At 43.1% G+C, this 23,932-nt stretch overlaps 1 protein-coding gene across 8 annotated transcripts in view; it reads left to right on the forward strand.

The window, feature by feature from the left end:
- The window catches only part of PAPOLG (poly(A) polymerase gamma), an 81,356-nt gene that overhangs the window by 55,076 nt on the left and 2,348 nt on the right, over nt 1–23,932 (forward strand). For 3 of the 8 annotated variants that reach the window (XR_006289919.1, XR_006289920.1, XR_006289918.1), the window contains exons 20-21: nt 4,027–4,086; nt 5,679–5,794. Coding sequence is in view for 5 of the 8 variants with exons in the window: in XM_043543886.1 (XP_043399821.1) it covers nt 4,027–4,086; nt 5,679–5,777 (159 nt within the window). In the remaining 3 variants the exon portion in view is untranslated. Of the gene's footprint in view, nt 1–4,026; nt 4,087–5,678; nt 5,795–5,944; nt 7,346–23,932 lie in introns of those variants that run through there. The other 5 variants (XM_043543886.1, XM_043543888.1, XM_043543884.1 and 2 more) reach the window with 3 other exon arrangements.

Raw genomic sequence — 23,932 nt, forward strand, 5'->3', positions numbered from 1 at the left:
GATTCTGGAAAACCCTAATGAAAACCTTCCCAGGTATTCAGAAGCCTACTCCCCAGTGGCACCTAAAATTTGTTCTCTTGGTACTCAAAGGCCCCCCTTTTGAACCTTTCGCTTCTTGCACAATGTGTCTCCTTTCCATGACGGTCACTCTCCATGGAGCCATCACCTCAGCTAGAAAAGTTGGTGAACTTGGAGCGATGATGACAGATTCTCCTTACACTATATTCCATAAGGATAAGGTTTCTTTGTGTCTACACCCCAAATCCACCCCTAAAGTAGTTTTGAAACTTCACCGTAGCCAATTGATTCACTTACCTGTGTTCTTCCCAAAACCACACGCTTCCGCAGAGGAACGAAAACTCTACTCCCTTTTACCCGCACAGAACAAAACCACTCAAGAAATCCCTGAGACTATTCATCACTACAGCAGAAAGTCAGTCTCCACCCAGAGAATTTCTAAATGGATCTCTAGCAGCATTCAATTCTGTTGCTATCAAACCACCTCCCCCTTCTCCCCAATGATGGAATAAGAGCTCATTCCACCAGAGCATAAGTAACAACTATGGCATCTCTTCAGAAGGTAGTCCTCCTCCTAGACATCTGTAAAGTGGGCACATGGGCCTCCATTCAGACGTTTGCAAGACATTTTGCCCTGGTGCAGAACTCTTCTGTTTATGCCTCCTTTAGGACTATAGTACTCCTCTCAGCCCTCTGTCTACATCCTCACACCCTTTTCCTACGTAAGTCCTGTTTGTCGATCACCCCCAGTGGAATACAATAGGGATCATCATTCAAAGAGGAGAAGGAGGTTATTTACCTGTAACTAGAGGTTCTTTTAGATGTGTGGTCACTATCTATATTCCACTACCTGTCCTCTTTCCCCTCTGCTTTGGATCTTATCTGATTCGCTGTAGAGAAGGAACTGAAGAGGCAGTCTGTCCACCCAACCCTACATCCCTTCAGATGGAGGCAGTGAGGTGAACCAGGCCGCATGCGTGCACCAACAGACGCTATTTTTCTCTGGCTCTGGACATATAGTATGTATGCACCATCCACAGTGGAATACAGATAATGACTACATATCTCAAAACTTCCAGTTACAGGTAAGTAACCTCCACTTTCAATTGCTCAGCTTTCCCCAACTTTTGAAATGTATAAACTTTGGAAATATATAAACATAACTAGTTATGTCAAGTTTCTAAGCAAAACATTAATTTTCATGGAAAAAAAAATAAAGGCCTGAAAGGGCTTTTTCTATGTCAAATTATCAAAAAACACAAGCCAAATGTTTTGCTGGTCATCTTCAAAACTTAAAACCTCATTGGTCCAAGCAGCAGTGATGTAAGGAAGTAATTCCATTTCTGCAGTCTAGTTGCATAAACCCACACTTTTCCACTCCATAATTGCTATTAAGTATCTTAAATATGGATTATAGAATTAATGATGGGAGAAATCTTGACATTGCAGGAAGCATTAATTACACATCTTGGCTGAAGTGAATAATCCCTTCCCCACCACTTCTAGTAGGTACAGGTGTTGGAAGTACTACAGCAAAATATAGATAAAACTGATTGTTTAGAAGGTTCATCAGCTGCTTTCATTAGCTAAAATTCTGTGGAGTGTGAGGTCTGGTTAATCTGTGTAATTTGCAGTGTCAGGTAATAGACCAAGAAAACTACAGAATCTTCCTTACAAAATGTTAATGATTTTAACCCATCTTTTGTGGTTTAATGGTAGAAAATTTAGTTAATTCGTCCAATGTTACGCAGTTGACAGACGCAGTATGTGCCTTCTGATATACTTAAAGGGGTAATACACTGGAAAAAATGGCTGTAGGATGTCTTTGTACTACGATTAATCTTGTGTTAGTCGTGTAGTATTTTTTTGTACAATATCTCAGGTGCAGGTGGCCTTTAGGAGCAGATACTTAACCTGCTGGACAGGTAATCAGCAGCTGACATTGACAGAGCACTAACTTGTTTTTATAAATTCCATTTCTCTGGAAAAAACATAGCTTTTGCTAATTTTACCTCCATTTTTGTGGAAAGGCAAGAAACAATTAGAAAACACTACATTTTGGAATTTGTTTATACATTTCCAAAAATTTAAACTTTAATTCTCAAGTAATTGAAAGTTCCTACTGGGTCTCAGAATAGGCCAACTCATCTGGTTCTTGCTTGTGTTTTGTAGTCAAACAGCAGTGCTTTCTTCCGTAAGGACTGTTCGTGCTAGGTCAAGTTCAGACTCAGATATGCTCTCACAACTCCTGTTGATTTGAATGAAAGTTGCACTTGTATCTGAGGATAGTTTGGTCCCTGAGCTCTAACCATATAAATGGCTTTGATACTATGTATCCTACTCTAGTAAATTGGATTGGATTCAGCATTCAAAGATTGTAGCATCCAAGATGATGTAAAGAGAAAATCTACAGGAAAAAAAAAATTTGAGGCATTTGTCTTAATTTTTTTAAATCCTGAGTAAACTACTTTAACTCTTAACTAAGTAAAATTCCTTAGATATTCCACTTGACATGACTAAGAATAAATTTCAGTTAAAATCACGGTTAGACAGAAAAACGTTTTACTTACAGCTCTTATCAAGCTTTATCCATTTTCCTGTTTCTCCACACATCACACCCAGAAATTATTTGCTGGGAAGCTAAAGTGTAATCTGGTACTTTAGTTCTCTCCGAGCATTTGAATTATTTCTAGACTTAAAACTAGAACTGGCTGAAATTTTTTGGACAAATAGCTTATTGGATGAAAATTTCAGTTTTGGTGAACTCTAAACTATTTGAATTTTGACACTAATTTGCCCAATGATTTCAGCCAAATTTTTAGCTTAGGCACCATTCACAAAATGGTGGGAGGAGGTGGTGCCTCCTTTTTATATGACCATGTTGCATTATACCACTGGGCTATGGAATATTATGTGACAGGTCTCTCAATCTCTTATAGTCATTGGAGCAGGGACTTGAACTTGGGTCTTCCCCTTCCAGATGAGTACCCTAATCACCTGGCTGTAGTCAGTCTCTCCCAATGACTATTCAAACATTTTTGTATACCAAGGGGAACAGCTTCAATAGGAGAGATTGAGATGGCCAACCCAGATTATGCAATGGTCCGGTTGTTTGAGCACTTTCCTGCAATGTGGGAAACTCAAGTCTGGGGAGGCGGGTATTGAACCCCAGTCTCCCACATCCCAGCTGAGTGCCTTGACCAGTGGGATAAAAGGTATAAGGGAGGTACCACCACTACCTGTGGCCATCTTGTGAATCATTTCCTTTGCTGCTTTATTTTAAAAGTGCCATGAAATTAAATATTTTTGTTTTGGATCAAATTAAACATTTTGTTTCACCTAAAGTTTTTATTGACTTTCTTTCAGTTGGCAAAAACTTCTTTGAATTTCAGTCGACTCAAACCAAATATTTTTTTCAGAAATGCCAGTAAACCAAAAAAGCAGTTACTTGCTCAGCTCTTCTAACTCTTCTGTAATAAACAATTTAAATCTTGCCTCCTTCAAACATAAATTTTTTCTATCAACTTCTTTAAAGAAAAGGCAGCCCAACCTATAGGCAGAAGCTGGGTGCTGCTTAGGTAAGTTCACAGAGCCTGGATTTATATGTAAAATAACCATGTCAAATAATGGTCTGTTTTATGTAAATTCAGATTTTGAGCACACTTCCCTTTTCCTGTGAAAAAGGTCTGAATATGTCTCACGTAAGAAAAGTCTAGCTAAAAACTGTTATCTTGAGGGGGCACACCTTGTGATTCATATCGTTGGGTACATATGTAGGCCCTCCTTTACAGAAGAATAAAATGACCCAAAATGCCTTCCACATAAAGAATAGATGTCATGAGGCTTTTAAAGTTTCATAAATGCTTTCTTGTTAGTTGGAACTAGAAATATAGATCTAACCAGCATTTAATAAGCATTTGTTTGTGAGCTGATATTTGTGCTTTTCATATAAAGGAACTTAATTGCAATGCATTCAGTACACTATTCTTAAATACTTTGGGTTTTTAGGATAGCCTTGGAGGAGGGGAATCCATGCCTGTTCCAACTATTGACACATCAAGATCACAGGTATGGTCTACCCAGTCTTTATGTTCACAGATAAAGCAAAACTAGTGAATATTTCCAGCATATATTAAGGTAATATTTGTTTACACACAAAGCTAGCAATTTGACAGTGTCAAGTACTTTTCTGTTGATTTACTATAATTCTTTAACTCTTGTGGCAACATATGGTAACTGTGATTCTCACTTACACACTGTGCAGTAGTATTTTGGAGAGCTGCTTTAGCAGCTCTCAAACAGACAGAAGTCCCAAACTGCCATGTTTACTTAAAAAGGTTTAGGCATCCAGCCAAAGATTGAAAAACACTTCATTTGGACACACAAGCATCTTTCTCCTACCATCTCAGGTATTCAAACTTCACAACCCCTTCAAAAAACTAGACAAAGGCCCTTTCTTTCCAAACAGACTTCTTAGTGTCACTAGAATCTTTGCTCTGCTTCAATCACATTCTTCACTGAGTGCTCTGAGCAGTTAGTCAACCTCCATATCACATACAAGACTTCAATGTCAAAAATTGGATATGCTCAAAAATATCAGCCAATTATAGCAATTACACTTCAGATTTTGAAACCTGATTTTTTTCAGGCTCTCTTGATCTAAAGCTAGGCCAATCAAGATATGCAGTCTGAAATTTAATATTAAGACTCTTACCACATTTGTTCGTTTTCACCGGGCTGGGACGTGTGGGTGGGGGTGTGACTCTAGGCTGGGGCCAGAAATGAGGAGTTCAGGGTGCAGAAGGGGGCTCTGGGCTGGGGCCAAGGGGTTTGGAGTGTGGGAGGGGGTTCCAATCTGGGCCTGAGGCGGTTGGGGCACGGGAGGAGGTGCAGGCTCTGGGAGGGTGTAATATGGGTGCAGGAGGGGGCTCAGGGCTGGGGCAAGGGATTGGGGTACAGGATGCGGGCTCCAGAAAGGAATATGGGTGCTGGAGGGGGCTCAAGGCTGGGGCTGGGGCTAAGGTGTGGGAGGGGGTGAGTGGTGTGAGCTCAGGGTGGTGCTTACCTCAAGCAGCCATGCTGCCTCTGCAGCTCCCATTGGCCATGGTTTCTGGCCAATGGGAGCTGTGGAACTGGAACTCGGGGTGGCGGCAACATGTGGAGCTCCCCTGGCCATTCCTCTGCTTAGGAGCCGAGGGACATGTCACTACTTCCTGGCTCTGCATAGCTTCCCACTAGGGAGCCTGCCAGCCCCAGAGCTGCCAGGGTTTTTTTTCGACCTGACACCTGGCAACCCTAGCAACATGCCACTTGATGCTGGTTTTTGCCTAATTCAGTTGAACTCTTGAGGGAAAACTAGGCGGGGGTGGGGGGGAATGCCCCTTCCCCTGTACTATTTTAGTGAATAAATGCCTTCACGGTGAAAAGCAGACACTTTGCCTGCAAGTGTCTAACTTCTAGTAGAGAATTGGCAGATAATCACTATGGTGGGGGGAATAGCATATTCTAGACTGCTTGGTTTGGTGTGGTAGGTCATGAAGTTAATCTGTAGGTCTTGTTTACTGCTGAAACAGTTTCACTTTCTACCCAACTTCTGTTTACATTATGCATATTTAAAAATAATTTCCCCTTCCCCCTTGGTTTCCATTTTTCTACTGCAGAGACTTGCCAGTAAAGAGCTACCAGATTCATCTTCTCCTGTTCCAACAAATAACATTCGTGTCATTAAACATTCCATCAGACTGACCCTTAACCGGTAACTACAGGGCCTTTTCAGGTAAAGATAATATGCACTTGTTTAGTGGTGCACATAAGCAATTTTTACTTTTATACTGCAGTTGCTATCCCACATAAAATATGGAGTTACTGTCACCAAATTGGAGGGATTTTTCCAGTTATTAATTTTTGTCCGCATTTTGACCTGCAGATGCTGTAAGATCGCCTGCTGACAAGCCACTGTCTACAAAATCGTGGCTTTTGAGTCCTTTTTTAAAAAACATTGCCTTTAGTTTAAATATTTGCTACTTCTGACTGATCTACTTATTTTGAACACCCTTCCAACAGCAGTCCTTGTTTTTTTTAAAAGTCTTGTGTTATAATCATTGTCTTGAGCTGAAAAAAATTGTTCTGAAAAATACAAAAAAAAGTCCTGTGATACCATTTTTCTGAATGTATGTAAACATGTTTACTTCAGTCACTGGAGCCACATTCTGGTTAGAAGTGTGTGTATGAAAGTCCTGGTATTGTTTCTGCTTTCCTAATAGTGTAGATATACATTATTTTGTGGACTTCAATTATTTTTTTTTCTGGTTTAGCACACGTTCTTTTCTACATCTGTCACGCTGGTGCTCAGCATCTATAGCCAATAGCTTTATGGTATTTAACACGTAGCCAGGCACTACCCAAGTTATACAGACTGCCTCCCATGGAGGCCCAAGAAATCAAATCTTAATTTAAAAATAAAATTTCAACAATTAAGGATATCTGCCAAGATACTGAAATGATAGGAATGTCTTATGCTATGAAATCTGATTCTTGTAAATCTTGTTCTGAAACAGGCTTAGGACTTCTTCCAGTTTTCACTGGTTAATTAAACGAATTTCCCCACAGCAACAAATTTCTTATCCAAAATACTTAAGACATAGCTAAATATTGAAACTAGGAAAAACCTATTGTGACATTACGATCTACTCATTCTGCAGTTATGCAGAACAATTCTTCACTGATTAGGCATGCAGAAACAGATATTACTTTCAATACAATGCCTGAAAATATTTCCTTTTGAATAACAATGGTTACGGAACTCTGGCTTAGGACCATTGCAGTCTTCATGTAAACAAACATAATCGTCATAATACAGCTTACCCAGTTAAATAGAGTGAAGTTTCAGGAGAAAAATGCATTTTCTACAAAGCAAATCCTAGACTACATAATTTCCTCTTGTAATTTATTTAATTCAATGTTTTGTAAATGGTCATATGTATTTTTGTATGTACTATAAGAACATCTTTTCAAAAAGAAAAGTTTAAAAACTTTACTGTTTCTTCTTCAGTCTACTTTTTTAACATAGGTCAAATCTTCTAAAAGCCCTTAACGCAAAAGCATTTTGAAGAACATATGAATATATACAATACCTCTGTGTTTTGAATAGAATTCTAATTTGCAGATATTCCTTAATTGTAGTTTTCCTTCAGTACCACAGCTGTCATTAGTCAGCTGTCTGAGGCAACCAGGAACACTAACAGTTTTGAGACTAACATTAAATAAAATTTTACCATGCAATGTGTGCCTTCATTAGAAAGTAGTAAAAGTATATACAGGAAAAGCTTTATCTGGCGTGTTGGGGGAATGGCCGGGGGGGGTTGCTGGTAAGTCAAAAATTCCGGTTAAATAAGAGGGAGGGAGTTTGGGTTTGGGAGGGGGCTTAGAGCACGGGGTTGCGGCACGTGAGGTGGTGCAGGGTGCCAGATCCAGGTGGTGGTCACCTCGGGCAGCTGCACGCAAGTAGCAACATATCCCTGCTGCTCCTAGACGGAGGTGCGGCTACGCAGTTCTGTGCATTGCCTCTGCCTGCAGGCACCACCCCTGTTGCTACCATTGGCCACGGTTCCCAGCAAATGGGAGCTGAGGAGCCAGTGCTCAGGGCAGGGCGGGGGCAACACACAGAGCCACCTAGCTGCGCCTCTGCCTAGGAGCAGCAGGGACATGTTGCCACTCGCAGGAAGCCACCAGAGATGAGCACCGCCTGGATCCTGCACCCTGAAACCCCTCCTGCACCACAACCTCCTGCCCTGAGCCTCCTCCCGCACCCCCGTCTGCACTTCAAACCCCTTGTGGTCATTCCTCCACCTAGGAGCAGCAGGGAGCCAGATAGAGAGCCTGCTGGCCCCATGCCAACCGGACTATACCAACCAGAAAGCTCTATAAACTGGCATTTCTGATCTTCATTGAAAGTCTGGATTAAAGTGCCAGATAACACAGCTTTTCCTGTACTACAATCCCTGCATTTTGCATCTGACAGCTGAGTTGATGGCTGAGGTACCAGTTTAGCATCCTGATAATAGTGTACCTGGATTTTTTTCAAGAATAAGCTGCTTGAAATAGATCACAGCTCTATACTTCAATTCATCTCATTTTAAAATAACTAAGACATAAGGGAGAGAAATACATGTCTTGCCAGGCCTTCCTTCCTTTGCTTATTATTTCCATACAGATATGGAAACTAATGGTCAGCATAGCAAAGTTTCAGCGTGTCTTTTTTTGGCATAATTTACTTAAATCTCTAACCTATAGATTTGGTTCTCAAGTGTGCCTCACTGTGCAGGTCTGATCTGAGAAATTACTGTAAAAATGACATTGGGATTCCATATGTATCTCAAAGGTTACTTAATCAGTTGAGTGTCCTTTTCAACTGCAAGCTCTCTGGTATCTGAATCTAAGTTGTTTGGAGGTATTTTCTCTTCTCCTCCCCCCCCCCCCCCCAGCCCACTCATCAATGCAACATGATGTTCACGCATCATGGCAGGTTTGCAGGGCTCTGTTTAAGAAAAGTTGAAATGGGAATTTAATGTGGAAAGAGAAACAGACTCATGCTATTTTAGTGGCTTCTTGGAATAGAAGTACAATTTAAAATTCATAAATGTGGCTACCGCTCACTTTTGTAATGCTATAATTTAAATAGCCTGATTTAAATTGTCAGATCTTTGTATGAAAAGTGTGTGTGTGTGTGTAAAACCTAAACATCTGTATATTGTATCTGAAGATTCATGAATTTAAAGATATTAGAGAATTGATTTAAAGGTGATCAAAGTGACAAACTGCAAAACAAATATGAAAACTAGTCCAGTTTTTAACATCTACCATCATATGACATACCAGAGCACAATACAGACTAGTGGTGGGCTGTCACCCATGCCTCGCAGCCTTGGGTGCCTTACAGTGCCTTGCTGTAGTAGCTCCCACCTCGGCTGCTCACAAACAGCCTTACAGCATGCATGCCCCACCCTAAGTGGCTGTGTGTAACTGCAGCCTGCCAGCTCCACCCTGGTTTTCACCAGCCTAGGTTATACTACATGGTGACCCCAACATACCACGAGTCCCAGAACATCCCTCCAGAAATTTTATGTCCTATACCTCCCAGCTGTCTCCTGAACAGTAGAAATATATTAAGTCAGTTTGAGGGACTAATATGCCTGTTTATTACCATAAATAGTTACCCAGACACTTCAGTTTAAACACACTGCCTGAGATAAAACAGTAAAACAAGTTTATTAACTACAAAAAGATATTTTAACTGAGTAAAAATAATGAAGCTTAAGTCAGAACTGGTTACAAGAAAAATAAAAACAAAAGGCTTACTAGTATCTACTTAAACTATTTTAGTTGTAAAGCAGACTTTGTCACCATGTTTCCAGTAAGCTTACTGACCAAACCCTTCAGGTCAGGACTCCTCCCCTAGAGTCCAATGGCTGTTTTCTTTTGTCTTCTCAGGGGTGCAGAATGAGATGGGTAGAGAGAGAAAGAGATGCCTTGGCATGTTGGTCCCTCTCTTTATAGCTTTACCCCCTTTTGAAAAATATTTCCAGCTGAGAACCAGGAGACAGTCTGTTGTGGAAGGATATCCCTGCTGGTTTTTTCACCTGTTTGAATTTTCCTTGTTTTCCCTTCCTGTATGATGACTGTTTGCTGGTTAAATGCAAAATTAAGGCAAGCACAGATTCCTTCTTTTGTTTAGGATAGACCTGACTTCTGCCTGGACTGTGCTGGGGGGTTTGGAATACGTGTTGGTAACATAGTCTAGGGGAATCTTTTAACTGCATGTACAGGGTTGCCACACATTTTACCAGAACAATACTGACCAGCCAATTGAGTTTGTAAATACCCCCTTACAAGGTATACTTTGTACAAAGATTATTATAATAGTGTGTAGAGTGTGAATACAGGGGTGTATTACATCACACCAGCATGTAGAATAATAACAGAAATATGTCAATGTAAAAAGACAGTTTCCCTGTGAAGTCATCTTGATATCTTGAATGAGGCAGGAGCCATCTATAATGGTGTCATGCAGGGGGTTAGTCTTGGACTTGGATAATGTAGCAGAGAGTATGCTCATAAAATTTGCAGATGATAGCAGGCTTGGAGGGGTTGCATATACTTTAGAGGTCAGGATTAAAATTCAAAATGACCTTGACCAATTAGAGAATTGATCTGAAACCATCCAGATTAAATTAAGTAAAAACAAGTGCAAAGCACTACACATATGAGGGGAAAAATCAAATGCACAGCTACAGAATGGCTAACCAGCAGTTCTGCTGCAAAGGACCTGGGAATTACAGTGGATGAGAAGCTGGATATGAGTCAGCAGTGTGCCCTTGTTGCCAAGAAGGCTAACAGCATATTAGGCTGCATTAGCAGGAGCATTGCCAGCAGATTGAGGAAAGTGATTATTCGGAGTATTGTGTCCAGTTTTGGGCCCCCCACTACAGAAAGGATGTGGACAAATTGGAGAGTGTCCAAAGGAGGGCAATGAATATGATCAGGGGGCTGGGGCACATGACTTACGAGAATAGGCTGAGGGAACTGGGCTTGTTTAGGCTGCAGAAAAGAAGAGTGAGGGGGGATTTGATAGCAACTACCTGAAGGGGGGGTTCCAAAGAGGACGGAGCTTGGCTGTTCTCAGTGGTGGCAGACACAGGCACCGACTCCATGAATGCTCCAGGGCTGAAGCACCCATGGGGAAAAATTAGTGAGTGCTCTGCACCCACCAGCAGCCAAGCTCCCCACTACCACCACCTCCTGCTTCTCCCCTAAGTGTGCTGTGTCCCCACTCCTCTGCCTACTTCCAAGTGTTTCCTGCCCGGCCACTGCCAAACAGCTGTTTGGCAGCGTTAGCATGCTCTGGGGAGGAGGGCGGGGGAGGAGTGGGAATGTGGCACACTCAGGGGAAGATGCGGGGCTGGGGTGGGGATTTGAGGAAGGAGTTGGAATATTGGCAGGGAGGGGGCAGAGTTGGGTTGGGGACTTCGGGGAAGGGGTTGGAATAGGGACGGGGAAGGGCCTCATGGAAGGGGTAGGGCCAGGGGCAGAGGGGAGGCCAAGTACCCATGAGAAAGAGGGGAAGTCAGTGCCTATGGTGGCAGATGACAAAACAAGGAGCAATGGTCTCAAGTTGCAGTGGGGGAGGTCTAGGTTAGATATTAAGAAATACTATTTCACTAGGAGGGTGGTGAAGCACTGGAATGGGTTACCTAGGAAGGTGGTGGAATCTCCATCCTTAGAGGTTTTTAAGGCCTGGCTTGACAAAGCCCTGGCTGGGATGATTCAGTTGGTGTTGGTCCTGCTTTGAGCAGAGGGTTGGACTAGATGACCTCCTGAGGTCTCTTCCAACCCTGATATTCTATGAATGGGGAATAGCTGGCTAGGTAGTCATACTGCTGAAAAGGATGTGAGGGTTATAGTGGAGCACAAATTGAATGAGTCAACAATATGATGCAGTTGTGAAAAGGACTAATGTCATTCTGGGATATATTAATGGGAGCGTGATATGTAAAGACATGGGAGATAATTGTCCCACTCTACTAGGCACTAGTGAAGCCTCACCTGAACTACTGAGTCCAAGGGAGCCATGCTTTAGGAAACCTGGGTAAATTGGAGAGGGTCCAGAGGAGAGCTTCAAAAATTATAAGATTTAGAAACCCTGTGAGGAAAGGTTTAAAAATGGGTGTTTAGTCTTAAAAAGAAGATTGAGGGGGGACCTTATAAGTCTTCAACTATGTTAAGGGCTGTTATAAAGAGGATGGAGATCAATTCTTCATGACGAGCTGGCGAACAGGACCACTAAACTCGCTCACAAAACTCCCGTTAGAGGGAGAGCGGGAGAGTGGGGGGCTAGATGCACATAAGTCTTTAAACTTAAGGCCAAAAACACTCCCTGATGAAAACAAAACATCAACAAAGGAATGAGCTGCAGGAGTAAAGAGAATGCAGGCATAAGTCCAGCAACAGAGAGGGGGATATCCAGTTTATTGCACCCAATGCAGCATGTATGATTACCTGCCCTCTGGGCAGATGGCATATGTGTGCATTCGGTGGAAGGAGCTCCTGGCCCTCAAAGCCCATGTACGGGTTTTGGAGACCAGAGGGGCTGAGCTGGAGGACCTAAGGGAGATAGAGAGGTGCATAGATGAGACTTTCTGGGATGCAGTAGAACAGTCCCACCCCTGGTCTGACAGCATCTGTGCTGTTCAGGAGGATGAAAGTCTCAGGGAAGGAGAGCATCAAACTGGAGCAGGGGTAAACGATCCATAGTTGGGACCCTCCCAGATGTGCTATCCTCTCATACTGAGGATGCTTCTCCAGGGGAAGGAACTCCAGTTATTAGGAAGAAATAAATAATAGTTATGGGGGATTTGATCATTAAAAAGAGCTGGGTTTGCAATGACCAGGAGAACCGCATGGTGACTTGCCTGCCTGGTGTGAAGGTTGCAGATCTTTCAAGACATCTAGATAGACTTGTGTGTCATGCAGGGGAGGAGCCAGTGGTCGTGGTGTATGTAGGTACCAATGACATAGGGAAGGATAGGAGAGAGGACCTGGAAGCCAAATTTAGGCTGCTAGGTAAGAGATTGAAGTCCAGGACCTCCATGGTAGCATTCTTTGAAATGCGCCCAGTTCCATGTGCAGGGCCAGTTAGACCGCCAGAACTGCAGGGTCTCAATGAGTGGATAAGACAATGGTGTAGGGAGCAGGGGTTTAGCTTTATTAGGAACTCAGGAAACTTTGGGGACAGGGGGAGCCTATACAGGAAGATGGGCTCCACCTAAACCAGAATGGAACCAGATTGCTGGCAGTTAATATTAAAAAGGTCAAAGAGCAGTTTTTAAACTACGGGCTCGGGGAAAGCAGACAGGTGCGGAAGAGCATGTGGCTCAGACAGAGACATCCCTTAGGGGAAGATCTATTAATGGAGATTCTCTATCTCCAAGGAAGAAGGAGAGGATGGAAGATAAGATACAGGTACAATCTTATGAGAAACAGTCAAAAGAAAAAGATTCCCATTCAATTACATCATGTAATGGCAGAGAGCTAAAAAGTGACAGGGTTTTTTTAAGTGCTTATGTACAAATGCTAGAAGTCTAAATAATAAGATGGGTAAACTAGAGTGCCTCATATTAAAGGGGAACATTGGTATAATAAACATCACAGAAACTTGGGATGAGGATAATCAATGGGACACAGTAATACCAGGGTACAAAATGTATTGGAAGGACAGAATAGGTTGTGCTGGTGGGGGAGTGGCACTATATGTAAAAAGAAAAGGAGTACTTGTGGCACCTTAGAGACTAACCAATTTATTTGAGCATAAGCTTTCGTGAGCTACAGCTCACTTCATCGGATGCATACTGTCTGTAGCTCACGAAAGCTTATGCTCAAATAAATTGGTTAGTCTCAAAGGTGCCAAAAGGACTCCTTTTCTTTTTGCGAATACAGACTAACACGGCTGTTACTCTGAAACCTGACTATATGTAAAAGACAGCATAGAACCAAATGAAGTAAAAATCTTGAACCAAACTGTACCATAGAATTGCTAAGGATAGTGATTCCATGCTCAAATAATAAGAATATAGCAGTAGGGATATACTATTGACCACCTGACCAGGATGATGATAGTGACTGTGAAATCCTCAGAGATTAGAGAGGCAATAAAAATAAACTCAATAATAAAGGGGGATTTCAACTATCCCCATATTGATTGGGTACATGTCAGCTCAGACAGGATCCAGAGATGAAAATTTCTTGATACCTTTAACTGCTTCTTGGAGCAGCTATTCCTGGAACCCACAAGAGGAGAGGCAATTCTTGATTTAGTCTTAAGTGCAGCACAGGATCTGGTCCAAGAGGTGAATTTAGCTGGACCGCTTGGTAATAGTGACCATAATATAATTAAATTTAACATCCCTCTGGTGCGGAAAACACCACAGGAGCCTAACACAGTAGCATTTAATTTCAGAAAGGGGGACTACGCTAAAATGAGGAAGTTAGTTAAACAGAAATTAAAAGGTACAGTGCCAAAAGTTTCCCTGCAGCTTGCAGGGATTTTACTTTTTAAAGACGACATAAGAGAGGCTCAACTTAAATGTATACCCAAAATTAAAAAATATAATAAGAGAACCCAAAAAGTGCCATCCTGATTACACAACAAAGTAAAAGAAGCAGTGAGAGGCAAAAAGGCATCCTTTTAAAAAGTGGAAGTTTTATATTCTAGTGAGGAAAATAGAAAGGAGCATACACTCGGGCAAGTAAAGTGTAAAAATATAATTAGGAAGGCCGAAAAAGAATTTGAAGAACAGTTCAAAAAGTAGTAGCAATTTTTTTTTAAAGTACATCAAAAGCAGGAAGCCTACTAAACAAGTGGGGCACCTGGACAATTGAGATGCTAAAGGAGCACTCAAGGACAATAAGGCCATTGCAGAGAAACTAAATGAATTGTTTGCATCGGTCTTCATGGCTGAGGATGTGAGGGAGATTCCCAAACCTGATTAATTGAGGTGTCATTAAAGGAGGTTTTCGAACAAATCAATAAATTAAACAGTAATAAGTCACCAGTACCAGAGATGGCATTCACCCAAGAGTTCTGAAGGAACTCAAATGTGAAATTGCAGAACTACTAACTGGTTAGTAACCTATCATTTAAATCAGCTTCTGTAACAAATGACTGGAGGATAGCTAATGTGACGCCAATTTTTAAAAAGGGCCAGTAAGCCTGACTTCAGTACCGGGCAAACTGGTTGAAACTATAGTAAAGAACAGAATTGTCAGACACATAGACGAACATAATTGGTTGGGGGAAGAGTAAACATGGTTTTTTGTAAAGGGAAATCATACCTCACCAATTTACAAGAATACTTTGAGGCGGTCAACAAGCATGTGGACAAAGGGTGGCGGGGTCCAGTGGATATAGTGTACTTAAATTTTCAAAAAGCCTTTGACAAGGTTCCTCACCAAAGGCTCTTAAGCAAAATAAGGTCTTCTCGTGGATCAGTAACTGGTGAAAAGACAGGAAACAAAGCATAGGAATAAATGGTCAGTCTTCAGACTGGAGAGAGGTAAATAGTGGTGTTCCCCAGGGGTCTGTACTGGGCCAGTTCTATTCAACAATTCATAAATGATCTAGAAAAAGGGGTAAACAGTGAGGTGGCAAAATTTTGATATGATACAAAACTACTCAAGATAGTGAAGTCCAAAGCAGATTGCGAAGAGCTACAACGTGATCTCACAAAACTGGGTGACTGGGCAACAAAATGGCAGATCAAATTCAATGTTGATAGATGCAAAGTAATGCACATTGAAAAACATAATCCTAACTATACCTATGAAATGATGGGGTCTAAATTAGCTGTTACCACTCAAGAAAGAGATCTTGGAGCCATTATGGATAGTTCTCTGAAAACATCCACTCAATGTGCAGCTAACAGCTTTTTTGACTGGCTAAAAAAGCCAAACAGAATGTTGGGAGTAATTAAGAAAGGGATGGATAGATAATAAACCAGAAAATATCATATTGCCTCTATATAAATCCATAGTATGCCCACATCTTGAATACTGCATGCAAATGTGGTTGCCCCATCTCAAAAAGATATATTGGAATTGGAAAAGGTTCAGAAAAGAGCAACAAAAATTATTTGGGGTATGGAACGGCTTCTGTATGAGGAGAGATTAATAAGATTGGGACTTCTCAGTTTGAAAAAGAGATGACTACTTGGGAATATGATAGAGGTCTATAAAATCATGACTAGTGTGGCAAAAGTAAATAAGGAAGTGTTGTTTACTCCTTCTCCTAACACAAGAACTAGGGATCACCAAATGAAATTAATAGGCAGGTTTAAAACAAACACAAGGAAGTATTTCTTCACATAATGCACAGTCAACCTGTGGAACTCTTTGCCAGAGGATGTTGGGGAAAGCCAAGACTATAACAGGGTTCAAAAAAGAACTATATACATTAATGGAGGATAGGTCCATTAATTCTATTAGCCAGGATGGCAGGGATGGTGGCCCTAGCACCTGTTTGCCAGAAGCTGGGAATGGACGATGGGATGGATCACTTGATGATTACCTGTACTACTCATTCCCTCTGGGGCACCTGGTTTGATCACTGTTGGAAGACAGGATACTGGGCTAGATGGATCTTTGGTCTGACCCTGTATGGCCGTTCTTATGTCTACTGAAGGTAGGAGAAGACGTAATGGGCTTAATCTGGAGCAAAGTTAGATATTTGAAAAAAAAAAATTCTAACTGAAAGGGTAGTTAAGTTCTGAATAGACTTCCAAGGGAGGCTGTGCATTCTCCATCACTGGAGGTTTTTAAGAACAGGTTGGACAAACACCTATTAGGAATGGTCTAGGTTTACTAGATCTTGCCTCAGTGCAGGGAATTGGACTTGATGAATTCTTGAAGTCTCTTCTAGCCCTACATTTCTATGATTCTGTGATCCCAATGTGTGATGTCACATAGTAAAAGGACTGCAAATTATAAATGTTGTCCATCTATCTCAGAAAAATACCTCTGCAGTGTGAAGTAACAAGACAACTACAGTGTAATGGAATGAGTATTGGAGAAAAAAAAAATGTTGGCCTCAAAAACACCACCTACTGTCCAGGCATCTACTTACTCATTTTTCAGTACTGATTTCCAGTTCACCTTTTAAACATATTTGTTCATTTGTTTTTTTTTCTCCTGCTTTTAAATGTTTTAAACAGACTGCCTTATATGGAGATAAGCTTCTAATTTAAATATTCACTGGAACTTGCTCCTCCCTAAACAGGATCCTGTATTTTCTCTCTGTCTCTTAATTATACCCTGAATTAAATACCACCTCCATATGCTGGACCAAATGTGTGTTTTTACTGTTGTGGAGTTTCCGTGGAAGTTGTAAAAGAGTGTTATTACCCTACTGTTGTCCAGTAATCTGGTGGTTTCATCAGTTACTCTGAACTATGGTCTCAGATCTTACCCTTCAGAAGGAATGGTAAGATCAAACAGTTCTTTAAATAGAGTTTATTGCAGTAAATTTTGCGCATGCTCTCTGTTCTGATATGGACCTAATGCTGTGTATGTTGAACTAACTGAAGGCTAGGGCGATTGCCCTTGTAAAAAGACTGCAGGAGTGGGAGTTCATGTCAGTATGCTTATAGCAAAATATCTTGCAACACTGTGCTTTCCCTCAGTTTCTCTAGCTGGCCACTTCTAGTGTAGTGATTTTCTTGTGGGTTTGTTTTTGTTTTTGTTTGAGTGAGGCAGCAAAAGGAATTTAGTTAACCTGTCAAAAGAGAAACTTCTACTTGAAAAACCTATGTAGAGCTTTAAACTTAAACTGGGCCTTGTCTCTGACTATTTTTTAAAAAGGGCTTCTTACCGCCATTAAGATAGTTCAGGAGTGAGTTTGTTTTTTTAAATAAGAACGATTTATCTACCAAGGAGCTAGTCTACATGTTTTGCAAGTCTCTATTGTAGTTTTTGGGTAATGCAGGGTGAAGAGACTAGCTAATAAACATCATCTCCATCTTAGTCCTATTGAAATGTTTCTGCTACCCTAGGGACACAGATAAAAGTGGCCAAGTAAAAAGGAACATTGCCTGCACCCAATAAGTGAAAACTTAAAAGGAGTAAGGAAGGGATCTCTGAGTGCCTCATTTTTTATTATAATATAGCCTTGAACACATATTCTTAATTCAATGCTTTGAGCTGTTTAGGTCATAAACTAGGAGAACCCTTGCACCTACGTCAATTACGTTGTAGTCAATTTCCTCCTTCCACTTGCTTCAGAGGCAACAGCGACCTGTAAGGACGGGGGGCTCTGTAACAGGGGTGGGGTGCTCCACTCTCTGGATGCTCATGCATAGAAGAGTTGCAGCGGGAGCATAAGACAACCCTACTGGCATTCACTTCTCCTGCCTCATACCCCACCCCTGGCCCCGGGGGCTGTCCTGCGCCTTGCGCAGCGGCTGGGGGGCGGGGTGGTTTCACTCTAGCTCCAGGCTGCGCCAAGCGCCGCGCGGCTCCGCCGGCAGGGACGAGCTTGCGGGCTCTGGAGTCCAGCCCTGCCGCCTGTTTTGGGGGAAAGCGACACGGGGGAGGGGCTGAATGGAAGAAGCCCAGCGCCTGGTGGCGAGCTGCGCGGCTCCCGGGGCCAGGGGGAGCGAGAGCCGCGACGTGTCAGGCGCATATGACGGCTCCTGGCCCGCCTGAGTGGGGGCGGCTGCCGCAGTTTCCCTCTCGCAGGAAAGGCGCGTGGGAAGCACCGAGGCTCCCCCCCGCAGCAGCGCCAGACCGTCCCGACGTCATTCGCCTCCCACCCGGGCTCGCCCGGCGGTTTCGTTCCCCTCAGCTCGGCCGCACCGCTCCCAGAGCCAGGCGCGGGGAGCGCTGCCGGCCGCGGGACCCGCCGCTCTCGCCCGTGGCTTCCCGGGCCGTCCCACGGCTGCCTGGGTTTCCTTGAATTCAGGGCGGGGGCGGCGGGGTGTTTCCCAGCCCGGGAAATGCCCTGGCAGTGGCGTGGGGAAGCCTGGCAGGGAAGAGAGCCCGCTGCGCACGGCAGCCGCCCCCCCCCCCCCCCCTCAGGTCTCCCGCTTCCCGCCTGCAGCCAGGCGTCGCGCTGGGGGGTGCTCAGGGAGCCAGCGGGGGAAGGTCTCCCGCTGGAGCAGCTGGCAGCGGCCTAAAGGAACGTAGCGGCTTTGTCACTAGATTTTAGTGACTTTGGTTTTCCTCGCCAGAAAATAAGTGGCAAAGTGACCCGTGACAAATCTAGTGACTTTCACTGCCACTTACAGTGATGGTCAGAGAAAGAAGTCACCAGTATGTATAGTCACTAGCAGCTCAATAGTGTTAATAAAATCCATTGCATTCTTTTGCACACCAGGTCCCTCTCATTACCCCTCAGCTGAGCATGTCCTCGGGAGGAATCACATTCCAGGGCTTCTTGGGCTGAGATCACTATAATCTGCAGGCGAGGAAAAGATGTTTGTGGAGGCTAATTAAATACTTTGCTAAAGGGGCGCTTTGGAAAGAGCAGCACATTAGCCAGGGCTTGTTTTTAACCAAATGTGTTCTTTCTCGCTGCTCCATAGTCGGTAGCATACCCTGTGATGCAGGGAAAGATGGCTAATGAAGCAGGCTGGGTGGGGGAGGCAGGTTAGCCAGTGAGGAGAACCGCACCCCTGGAAGGATGAGACAGGGCCATGTGCCCCAGTGGGGGGGAGGGGCACTGTGCTTCCAGGAATGAAACCCTTACTACAGGATCAAAGATGGAGCTAGCTTGATTTCAGTTCCCCTTTACTCCTTCCCCTGGCTGGGCCTTGGGTTATCTGCCCAGCTGTTTTCAGAAATCAAACCCTGGATGCAGGGGGAAGGGATCTGGGTAGCAGATTTTTGTTTTTAAATCTACTTTCTTGGCTCCCTGCAGCACCAAGCTCAGGTCAGGTGAATGCCCTCTTCCCCCTGGTTCTGGGCTCTCCCTTTCACTAACCTGTAGGCAATCCAGGTTGGCAAGAAAGGGAGGCTTAGCTGAAATTAACCAACCACAGCCAACCTGGGCTGCAGTGTACAGAACGCCCTTCCCAATGAGCAGAGGGTGCCCTTCTGATGATGACAGTGTACTGTTGTAGTTGCTTCTGGTGTGCAACAGAATGTAGTAAGAAGAGCATGGACATTTTATTAACACTCTTGAGCTGCTTGTGAATGATTTTGTGACTATACTTGCCTGGGGGTGTGTGTGTGTGTATATATATATATATATAAAATTCTCTGGAAATTTTGTTCTATGACATTTTTGACTCCTTTTGAGTGCTTAAACAGCTACATCTAGTGACTTTTCAGGGTTTGTCTGGTGACTTCCTGCTATGTGGAGTTGGCAACACTACCGCACTGTTTAGTACCTTGTAGAGGTTGGGCTGGAGCCAAATTATCCCGCACCACACACACACTCTCCTCCTTGTGTGTCATTCATGTGTGGCAGATTAACCAGAGGCCTGATTGCTTTCACCAGAGAAGGGTACAATGCAGGTTCAGGGATCTTCTGCTCAGAGAGGTGGAACAGAGATCAAGCTACAGGATGCCTATTGCCCTGACACCAGCGAGTAAGTTGGTGGCAAATCAGTTGTGCCTGAGGTTGTATTAACTATTCCCAGATGCTTCCAGGGGCTGTAGTGCCTACTGAAGTCTGGCAGGGTGGAATGACTCTGTTCCAGTCAGGACAGAATGGTTTATGGGAAAACTCAGTCCAGACTGGTGGAGTTTTACTAGGCCTTCTCCTGCAGGCACTTCTCTGTATGGTGTTTTACCTATTACCATCACACACACAAAACTACATTAAAAGAGCATTATTAAGACTGCAAAGTCAAGCTCTCAGAAATTCAGATGCCAGAATTGAGGTTGTGTGAGCAACCTTAGTTCTACCTCCTTGTGCATATGCATTATGATGAGGTTTTCAATTGTGTGATCACATACTGTTTTTTTTCCATAGGACCTTTTAGAGCACAGGACGGTGCTCACTGAATGGGTAGTTAAACAATATTTTGCTCTGTTCAATTTATGGCCCTTGTCTTATATACTGCACACTATTCAAAATCTGAATACAGAATTACTAATTTCCTCATGAGCTTTACTGTGGTGTTCATCACTGTGTGTGCTTCACAAATATTTTTTTTTTCATAACTCTTCTGTAAGTTGAAGGGGCATTATCCCCATTATACCGATGGGGAAATGAGGCACAGGCAACTTTAATTCTGGCAATTCCTAACTTTGAATGCTTGACTTGGCAACCTTAAATTAACGTAACTTTGTGTGTAGTGTCCTGGGTTTCTAAAAAAGGAAACCGGAAATTTTTTTTCCATCAGATGTCTCAGACTGACACCCACATGGGCCATTAGCAAGACTTTAGATCTGCAGCACAGACCTCTGCACATTAGATAAAGGAGTAACTAATAACAGTAATAGGTTGTCAGCCTCAATGTGGACTGGCATTAGAGGGGATTGAGATGCACAGTTTGTCAGTAGGTTTCATATATATTTTCTGACAGCAGCAGGATAGTGGGACTCAGATTCTGTTCCAGTTCTTCAGGAATATGACTGAGTGGTCACAGGCCCTTCTGCCTTTGTTCTCTACCTCCATTCCCCAAGCCTGACCCCTTCTGCCCTGTCCCAGTCCTGTCTCTCACCCCACCCTGGCTCTTCATCCCAGTGTCTCTCCATCCCTTGGCTCCTCATCCCTCCTTCTCCTATCCGAGCTCCTCATTTGATTTGCCTCTCCCAACACCTTTGGGTTCCAGTCGCCTGTTCCCACTCCCAGATGCTTGTTTAATCACAGTCTCAACCCCTTACCAATTACCCTCTTTCCCTTGACTCACATTCCCACTCTCCTTGGCCAATCGATCCCAGTCTTGTCTACCCACTGTGATGTTCCCCTCTGGTGTTGTCTGGACCAGTGATCTGCTAGGCCACTCCAATCCTTGACCCTGGGAGTCAGACTTACCCTGCTCTGCTGTGAGAACCCCGACTCCTGGGCTGTTCACGCATAGCCTCTGGCATGTAAACTGCTCCCAGCTACTTGCAAGCGAATGACCCTAGCCAATATCTCCAGTCCCAGACGCAATCCTAGGAACCTCCATCTTGCATGTCCAGTAATGCCCGATGGACACTGCAAGCTTATATAAGTTTGTCAATTTAACAAAGAAATTGAGATGTACCAGGCTTGTTATCCCAAAGGAAATCTCTGACTCACTTCAAATCAAATGCACTGCTTCAGACAGAATAAACAAACTATAAAGAAAAATTTTAAGTGATTATAAGTTAAAGCATAACAAGTCCGATTTGGTCAAATGAAATAAAAGCAAAACATATTCTAAGCTGATCTTAACACTTTCAGTGTCCTTAAAAACTAAGATGCTTCTCACCACAGGCTGGCTGGTTACTTTTCAGTCAGGCTCTCCCCTTTGATCAGCATTTCAGTTGCTTGGTGGTGGTGGTGTCTGTAGATGTAGGTGGAAAAGAGAGAGCATGGCAAAACGTCTCTCTCTTTTATCATGTCCTTTCTTTCCTCCTGGCTTTGCCCCGCACCTCCACCCCCACCTTCAGAGTCAGGTGAGCATTACCTCATTGCAGTCCTAAACTGCCCAAAGGAAAGGGGTGACTCCCTCGAGGGTCTAACAGATTCTTTTGTTGCTGCCTAAGCCAGTGTCCATTGTTCCTGTGAGGCTGGGCTGAGTTGGTCCCATCCATGCCCTGACAAGGTGTGAACGACCTCTCTGTTCTTGGAGAGTTTTTGCATGGCTTTAAGCCATGAAGATACATTTTCAGGCTCATAACTATAAACACACAATTATAACTGTCAGAGTTCCTTCCCCTCTCTGAACTCTAGGGTACAGATGTGGGGACCTGCATGAAAGACCCCCTAAGCTTATTCTTACCAGCTTAGGTTAAAAACTTCCTCAAGGTACAAACTTTGCCTTGTCCTTGAACCCTATGCTGCCAACACCAAGCATGTTAAACAAAGAACAGGGAAAGAGCCCACTTGGAGACGTCTCCCCCCAAAATATCCCCCCAAGCCCTACATCCCCTTTCCTGGGGAAGGCTTGTAAAAATCCTCACCAATTTGCATAGGTGAACACAGACCCAAACCCTTTGATCTTAAGAACAATGAAAAAGCAATCAGGTTCTTAAAAGAAGAATTTTAATTAAAGAAAAAGTAAAAGAATCACCTCTGTAAAATCAGGATGGTAAATACCTTACAGGATAATCAGATTCAAAACATAGAGAATCCCTCTAGGCAAAACCTTAAGTTACAAAAAGACACAAAAACAGGAATATACATTCCATTCAGCACAACCAGTTTACCACCATTTAACAAAAGGAAATCTAATGCATTTCTAGCTAGATTACTTACTAACTTACCAGAAGTTCTGAAGAGCATTCCTGACCTGGTCCCGGCAAAAGCATCACACAGACAGACAGACAGACCCTTTGTTTCCCCCCTCCCCAACTTCGAAAGTATCTTGTCTCCTCATTGGTCATTTTGGTCAGGTGCCAGTGAGGTTATCTTAGCTTCTTAACCCTTTACAGGTGAAGGGGTTTTGCCTCTGGCCAGGAGGGATTTTATAGTTCTGTATACAGAAAGGTGGTTACCCGTCCCTTTATATTTATGACAATAACCTATAACCTTACTATAACATTACTGTAACAATTACTATAACATCACTATAACAACCATGCTCAGTGCATTATGAGCCTTCCAAAGACACCCAACATGACATGCATTGGATACCACACAATCATTTTATAAAGATGAACATGGGAGCGTTGGGTGTTCCTCCGAGGAACAGCACGTCACATCCACGCCTATCTATCTCTTTTTTTATACATTTGAATTAGGTGGCTTTCTCCATCAGGCTGCCTGCATGCCATCAGGGAAAGCATCAAGAGCGCAGGAGAAACAGTCTTAGTTCCAGTGCTATCATGCCCCACAGCAACCAAAAGAAGCAATTGCAGGGAATGTCCTGTTCAGTGCCTGCGTTCCTGGGCTGGAGCATACTCAGTGGAGACAGAAACATCAGAGAATTTAACTACTAAACTCAAGTGTCTATTGAACACGTACAAACTGAGATATTTTGAAAGGCTTAAAAATTGGCCAGTTGTGGGTAGTTTTTCATGGGAATAGCAAAAAACACATCTCTGATGCTAGGGTGATCTCCCTGTCAAATATCAAATTCCCACTGCATAACATGGAGGTGCTAGAACTTAACAAAAGTTATAAGAATCTTTTAATATAGGCAAAACAATATATTTTCCCTTAATGTCATTCTCAAAAATAACTAACTTTACAGAAAAATTAAAACTGAATCAGACACCTAGCATGGGAAAT

The sequence above is a fragment of the Chelonia mydas genome, chromosome 3 (assembly GCF_015237465.2).
Source record: "Chelonia mydas isolate rCheMyd1 chromosome 3, rCheMyd1.pri.v2, whole genome shotgun sequence".
Classification (NCBI taxonomy): domain Eukaryota; kingdom Metazoa; phylum Chordata; order Testudines; family Cheloniidae; genus Chelonia; species Chelonia mydas.